Source organism: Fulmarus glacialis, unplaced genomic scaffold (genome assembly GCF_000690835.1).
Source record: "Fulmarus glacialis isolate BGI_N327 unplaced genomic scaffold, ASM69083v1 scaffold4610, whole genome shotgun sequence".
NCBI classification, from domain to species: Eukaryota; Metazoa; Chordata; class Aves; order Procellariiformes; family Procellariidae; genus Fulmarus; species Fulmarus glacialis.
Window position 1 is genome coordinate 66749 of NW_009186931.1, and position 7840 is coordinate 74588.

The 7840-nt window shown below is 41.1% G+C and overlaps 1 protein-coding gene across 1 annotated transcript in view; it reads left to right on the forward strand.

Moving 5' to 3' along the window:
• TESK2 (testis-specific kinase 2) overlaps nt 1–7409 on the forward strand; it is a 73349-nt gene extending 65940 nt beyond the window's left edge. Inside the window, exons 8-10 of the mRNA XM_009573129.1 lie at nt 386–472; nt 4069–4204; nt 6397–7409. Of these exons, the coding sequence (XP_009571424.1) occupies nt 386–472; nt 4069–4204; nt 6397–7409 (1236 nt within the window). The remainder of the gene's footprint in view (nt 1–385; nt 473–4068; nt 4205–6396) is intronic.
• Nucleotides 7410–7840: the final 431 nt, after the last annotated feature.

The following is a 7840-nucleotide window of genomic DNA, read 5'->3' on the forward strand; positions in this document are numbered from 1 at the left end:
TCATAGCAAAGCCTCTGGTTTTATAGCAGGCTGTTAATTTACACTGTGAAAATCACCATGGTGAAACATCGTAGTATAAGAGATTGCTTCCAGATCCACACAGGCAACATTTCAAGTGCAATGGATTGCAGTTGAGTCCAGAAAGAAGGATGGGCTTTGAAGTCAGCTTATTCTCCTACAGGTATCTTGTATCACGTAATCCCCATTGGGAATGCTGCAGTTCAGAGTGTGCGTGAAGTTTTCTCAAAATCCTCTGTATGTGGCTGCTGAGAGATGTTCATGGTTATTCCTGATAAGTCTATGTAGGCACCCCCTGAAAAGAAGATGCTTGGGGCTAGATAGCAGACCTCATTTCTATCTCTATGCTGTGTTTTTGTTTGTACAGAATTTTGGATTAGATTATGATGCCTTCCAGCACATGGTGGGAGACTGTCCCCCTGACTTCCTCCAGCTGGCCTTCAACTGCTGTAATGTGAGTATCTTACTTGAAGGGGAGAGGCCTAAACTGGAGTTCTCCAAATCCCTCTGGCTTTTGAAGATAGAGCTTAAAGCATTTACAGAAGAGACTTGAAGAGCCTACCTGTAAAAGCAGCGTACATTCTGATAACCCAGAAAGTCCCTTGCAGTTTTTATAAACCTTCCCTTCCCCTTGCAAAAAGGTCTATCTTGTGTTTTTGTAATTCTGTGTTCTGTCATGCAAACAAACAGGTCTGGCACGCTGAACAGCTTCTTGCAGGCCGCTCAGGCTGATCATAACCAGTTGTATGCTATTGACACTGGCTGGCCCTCAGGCTGACAAAATCCAGCTGTTATTGTGTACAGACCTACTGAGCTGTGAAAAAAGAATTCTGAGTTCTCACAAACAGGGGACAAACAAATCAAGAGCAGGCATTAAACTACTCTAAAGTTTCTATATGCTGCCTTTTGGAAAGCGGGATAAACCTCCAAATACCTAGCCTGTGTTCCAAAAAAACAAAGTTGGACCCAAATGATTTAATATCAGTAAGGCTATAGGCAATGCGCTGTGTGGAGTAAATTTTCTTCCAATTATTCAAGTAAAATTCTTATAGTTAGTGCTGGATACTGTCATGGCTCCTCAGTGTGAAAATTCCAAGGGAGTAGATCTCTTTCGTGGGTTATCCCATAACAGAGGTTGCTAGTACCTTTGTATAGTAAAATGGTTTATATGAAGTAAGAGAACCTGAGCTTCCACCAAATTCAGCTGAAGTTGGGAATGTCCAGTTTGCACAACTTAAGTGGAGGCAAGTTCTAAAAATCCTATTGCACAAAACTTTGCCCGGGACCACAACCAGGCATGCTGGAGCCAATACCAGCACTGTGTCCAAGTGAGTGCTTGTAAGAAAAGTCTCAGGACAGGCTTTTTATTTCTGTCTGTTACTGATTTTTCAGGCTTTGTTTTTATGTCAACACTGCTGCTGAAAGAAGCAGTCTCATCTCTCTGTGCTCTTGATGCTTATTTTTGCCCCAAACTCTCTCTTTACTTTGTATTAGTACAAATGCATATGCTCACTCAGCAGTATAAAGGTGAGGATGTGAGCAGTGGGGGTGACTGCTGCTCTTGACACAAGATAGCATAAATTAATTCTAAAAATGGTTGTGGAACTTACTCTGGACAAGCTACTTCACTCCTCTGATTTCACCTTAGTACAGTGGAGCTTGCTTCACCAGGACAATGGTACATCTGACTCATGTTTATGAAGTGTTTTGACTACGTAAGCACTAAGGGGTTTGGCTAGAGGTAGGATTTGACCTGTAGACTCCAGAAATCATACTGCATCCAAACACATGGTGCAGATTCAAAGCAATTTTCCAGCATAGGTGAAATTCAACTAAAACTGTACTCACGAAGAAAGGGGAAGTGACTGATCTTATATTCTCATGTAAGTATTTGGTATGTGCAGAGAAAAAGGATTTTCTTCTACTGATTATCGTCAAATGCTGCTTCCTGTATAATAAATGTCCCTTCCCTGAATTAAAGGTGGAAATTACTGTCTTGTGATCAAGCCATTAATATGCTGATTTCAGTGTGGAGCATGCTGTAATTCACTTACCACTTACCTAGTAGAAGGAAAAAGGTGGTGAACAGATAAGGCTTTCTTATATCTTCCTAAGCATGCTGAGCTTCAGTACTAGCTGATCTGTGTTAAATTTGCTCTTAGACATGGACATTTATATAGCTTTTTATTATTTAATAGGTCAACAATCAGTGTAAACTGTATAGCTCAGCTGATTAGCTGAACTAATGCGCAAAGCCCTGGGGTTTTCTACAGCCGGGAAATGTGTTTTAGGGCAACCTAAGAAAACCAGTAAAAACTGACATCTATGAGTGGTGGATTGAAATTTATTTAATTTGCTGTTATAAAGTGTTTTTTTTTAAATAAGTACATGCAAGAAAGTCTAAAACTTATGGCTCCCCAACAACTATAAGCCTACTTGTGCGAATGCTTATAAATGTAATCACATATGGTCATGCAAAAAGCTTACCAGCATGAGATGAGCTGTGGGCAACTGCTGCCTTGAGGAAGAACATGCTATTCCATTTGAGTAGAATCTGCACTACTCAGGGATGGAAGAGGCAAATGTTGCTCTGAGTCACTTTTCCATTGCTGCTCTTGTCCTGGATCTTACCTAGCACAAACTAAAATAGCCAGAGAGCTCTTCTTACCTTCTGTAGCTTGTAACAGCTCTCTAAGCTTCTCAAATTAGTAAGTTTGTCAGAGTACAGAGTGTGTGCTTTGGTGTTGCCCCAGCCCTACTCTTTCAGTGAAACAGGGAAAGCAGAAAAAGATGTTTTCTAAGGCCAGGAAATTCCAGCTGCTGTATTAGAAAAACCTTCTGCTCTTGAGCTCTTGAAGTGTGATTTGTTTGTTTGTTTTTTATTACTGTACGTATGAATTTTTAGCCCTTTACCTCGTGTTGCTAGAAGGTGTTCCAGCATTGCTGATCATACCAGTTCTCTTCAGAAAGATCCATCTCATAGGACCTGCAAGGCAGTATCAGGGAGGTCTTTGGGGTTTGTTGTTTACAAAGCACCACTGTTCCCTTTGTACTAGAGGTGAGATCTGTCTGGGCTTGTCTGCTCTGAAAAAGTCTTTAGAGGGCTGGAAACAAGAATCAGGTCAAGCGGAATCTTTTTTAATAGTATAATGAGGTTAACTTTTAGCTGCTGAATTAGACATTGCTACCTACAGTAGTTAAACCTGTAACATATATACAGGGTCAACATTCAAAATGATGAAATGCCTTCTAAGTTACTACTTAAATTAAGCTGCTTGCCCTCTAGTACAATTTTAGTGTTGGACTTTGTTTAGAGATCCATTTCTACTAGGGTGAATAAATAAATACATACTGATAAATACAAACTGAATACATACTGATGACTGGGGGGGCAGTTTTACTTGGGCAAAGATGGATTTTTTTTCTATTGTATTACTTCGTCAAATTATATAACCAGTCTTGCTTCCTCACAAGACAGACCAGTACACCTCACAAGACAGATGAGTAGTAAGGCTAAATAACAGATGCAACATTTTAAACTTTAAAATCAGCAATGCTATTTAGGTGGGTTTTAATTAAAGCCACAAGGAGATGATGGAAGAATTACAAACTTTTAAAATGACATAGCTAAGTTGCTCTGTTTAATCCTTATTGCTTTAGGCACGTTTTGAAATTACATTGATATATAATCTCTGACTGATAACTGGAGTCCAGAAAGAAATCCTTGAACTGTGAAAGCTGTTTCAAACAAACAAAACCCTCTCTCAAGCCCTGAATCTAACAGCTTCCCACCTTTTCAATTTAAAATGCGTCCTTATCATAGAATGTTTACAACTTGGTAATTAAATGTGAGAGGTATAATAGACATAAACTGGGACAGAATACTACTTTTCCCCTGCTTTACTTAGGTTTTTTGCAATTACAACACACTTCTTACAATGGTCTTGAATTTTCTCAGTTCCTTCAGATTGTCCCTCTGTCTGACCACTGTGTAAGTGGAATAGCATGGACAAACCCACATGAACTTATTTGATTTGTGTGCACGCACAGATGGATCCAAAGTTGCGTCCTTCATTTGCTGATACTGTCAAAACACTGGAGGAGATTTTAAACCGCCTAAGAAATGAGGACTCGGAGAGAGAGAGAAAGTTTTTGAACCTCGACAACAGTGAAAGAAAACTCAAAGGTAAGTGTCTGTATTGTACAAACATTGCTGCAGGCTAATAGCAAGAGGGTACAATGCTTCATATTTTTAAGACTGGGATTTCAGCTGTATATGGTATTATTTACAGCTTATGAATGATTTTACTCAAAGCCTGAAAATGATTCTGGAACAATGATACATACTTTACACTGCAGAATGTAAAAGAAAAACAGCTAACTGTTTCTTAAAGTGCCTCAAAAGATTCTGCCCACAAGCTCTTGAGGGGAAATTTAGAGTTTATTTGGGGATGGTTATGTAAGTTGCTAATAGTATATGAAAATTCATCAACTTTTGCTTTGCCCCTGCCATACTTAGTGCATATACATAATTTCTTTGGTGTATGTTACATCTGACACTTAGAAGCTTCTTAAATTCCTTCAGGAGGAAGAGCAGAGAAGATGCAAGAGTATTATAAAGTACCTAGAAATACTCTGAAAGACCAGGGAAAAGATTAATCCCAGATTTGCTTGGGAATGCTGGCCTTGAAGGGCTTTCTTTAAAGCTGTCTAGTGCCACCTGGTGTGGGGAGCAAACTGCAAGCAGTTCTTGTAGGCTGGGTCATATTCTGACTTAGGTATCTTTTATGAGAGTAGACTTCTGGCATTGGAAACTTAGAGTACAGTAAAAATAGTTTCTCATATTGTGTATATATAAATACACAATATATATACATATCTATCTATCTGTAAATATGGTTATAGATTGAAGTAAGTTCAGTATTTCAAACCACATGAAGTGCATGCATGTAGTAGTTCTCCCACACCTGGAAAGCATCTAAAAGAGGTGCAAGTTAAAAAGGAAAATTTTTTTGTTTGGTTGGTTTTTTTGGGGGGGGATGGGGGGGTGGTGTTTTTTTATTTCTTCTGTTTTCCTGGCATTCTCCCTTTGGAGTACATCTCAGATTTGCATCTTCTTGGAGAAGGGTTACATGCTGTTCTTTGACTTGCATAGTCTTTCCTAGGTAGAGTGACTACAGTCTAAACTGTGGCAGTATTTAAAGGGAAAAGTGGAAATCTTTATGTGCTTATTCTGGAAATGGTGATCAAAAGGAAATGTCACTTCTTTATATCCATTTGTTACTACTCTACCACAGCTCTTCAGAGGCACCTTGAGAGCCAGTGGCAGATGCATGTTCCAAACACTCAAGGAGTTAGCGTCTTTTCCTAAACAACTACAATTTTACCATCCTGTTCTAGTAACACAGCTCTTATTTATATGTATATGTGTGTGTGTGTGTATGTGCACAAATAAATACACACACACATATGTACAACTTTTAAACTGCTATTCGTTAGAGTCAAACTCTTATATAACCCTAGTTTCTGGATTCGATAATGTACTGAATGAAGGCTGGGATGGAATGATTTAAACTCTTCATGCTATCAGGAGGGGCATTTGTTTTGGTCTTAGACTTTTCCCATCAGGGTGAAAAAGTCCCAGTTCCTTTAGCAACTATGTTTTGTACTTGTTCTCTTTTATGGTCAGTATCATCGACAGATCTTGGGCAACCTCTGCTGGAAGCCAGGATAATAAATCTAGAAACATGCAAATTGTTCTTCTCCAAGACGACCCTGTGCCATCTCTGCTGTGTCAGTGTACTGCAGAGAGGAGGTTTGAAGGGGCCCTAAAATACAGGGTTTGGATGGAAGAGGGAAAGACTACTTCATTCCTACCAAATTTTTGTAGAGTTTCCTTTGCTTTGTTTTTTCTGAAGACAATATTGTCTTGCCAAATTAGCATCCCCCATAATGTGGATGGCAAATTTTATCATAAAATGATAAAGAAGTCCAGTTTCACTGCCTAGGGAAGTAAGATGGCATTAAGTGAATTTGCATTTCCTCAAGTCTTCAAGATGACTTTTAATTAACCTGAGGCATGAGTAAAGAGGAGAGAATATTTTAAATGTAGTTTTGACTGCCTTACATTTAAAGGGTCCTGAGGACAGGGCTGCCAAATCTCCACATTTGAAACCAATAATACATTGAGAAGGGAATGGTGTCCTTCTGTTTGTGCAGGAACTTGTAAAGAATGAGCAAACATGTGCTTATGGAAGATACTTTGGAACGTCAGAAATGCAGCTTTTTCATTACAGTTGTCATGAAGGCTCTGTGAGTGAGTAGACATGCAGGCATACAGCTCCTTTAAGCTAAGAGTATTTCTTTTCTTCTACTCAGGGTCAATTGAAAAAGGACCAGGAGTAAAACGTTTGAGTTCCCTGGATGATAAGATCCCACCCAAGTCGCCCCGTCCGCGTCGGAATATCTGGTTGTCACGCAGCCAGTCGGATATCTTCTCCCGCAAGCCTTCTAGGAAGATAAATGTGCAGGACCCCTACTATACCCCAAACAAAGGGTTAGGCCGGAAAGTAAATCCCTTCAGTGCCCGGGAGGACCTCAAGGGGGGGAAGATCAAATTCTTTGACATGCCAAGCAAGTCTGTGATCTCCCTTGTGTTTGACTTGCATTCTCCAGAGGCAGGTGGAGGCCTTAAAGCCAGCCAGTCCCAGTTCCGGCAGGCGTATAGCACAGACTGGCAAGAATTTTCCCTTCTTCCTGGGAGGAGATGCAGATCACTTCCACTCTCTCCTGAATTGCCGCACAAGGAATATGGCCTGTTTGGGGGACTGTCTTCAACTGTCAGCGGGTGTGACCCAACCCAGCTAGGTGCGGAGGTTCGGCAAAAACTCCTGAGTAGCAGTAAATATGGTGTGTCAGAGATTCCCCCCTTTCAAGCCAAGCCTCACAGGCCAGAATTTCTTCCTGTACCAGGACAAGAAGAAGATATGGACTGTTCAGATGGGCCAGTGGCCCAGGAGGAAAATGGGTTTTGCCCTGTTGAGAATACATGTGGAGATCCAGCATGTAATCAACCATTAGTGCGGGCCCAGCCTGAGCCGCTATCTTACAAAAAGCTTCCAGTTGAGAATTCAGTGAACTGTGAGGGACACAGCTCCTCACAAGTGTTTGCGGGTTGTCTCCCTTCTGAAGAGATGGAGGTGGAAGATGACCTACTGAAAAATACTCCGCTAGAGTCTACAAAGCCTCTGTTCAGTGTTAGTCCTTCCACCGAGCTGAAGAGAGAGGCATGGCCCTTCAGGGAGCAGGATGGGGACAGTCCTGCCACGTTGTCTCAGACCTCCTCCAACATCTCAGCAAGTGGCAGCACGCAGTCAACTTGTGACATATGAAGAGAGGGCTCAAATTGAACACGTCCTTGAGGGAACAGTTGTTCCCAGTCGCTTAAACTCTGTTTTTCTATAGTGCTGGGCTTCACATTCAAAAGAGACTCAGCAGATGGTAGAAACTGGCTGTCAAACAAATAGCTGCAGACAGCGTCTGGAGAGACTGATTATTTTAACTTTATTTCAAACTGTGCTTATTCCCTTCCCTGATTTGCATTAGGAGGGGGAACTATTCCAGCCAGAATGGCCATGTGGGCCCCACAGTCCTTCCAAGAGGCAGCAGCCAGAGCAGGCACCGTGTAAACAGTTTGACCTGGATTCCAGCATGGAGCATTTCAAGCTCCATGTTGGGTACAAAGAGTGACCCTTAGGTTTTCCCTCTTCCTCACCAGCTGCTCTAAACCACTGCAGATTTTGCATTAACATTCTGCAGCAGT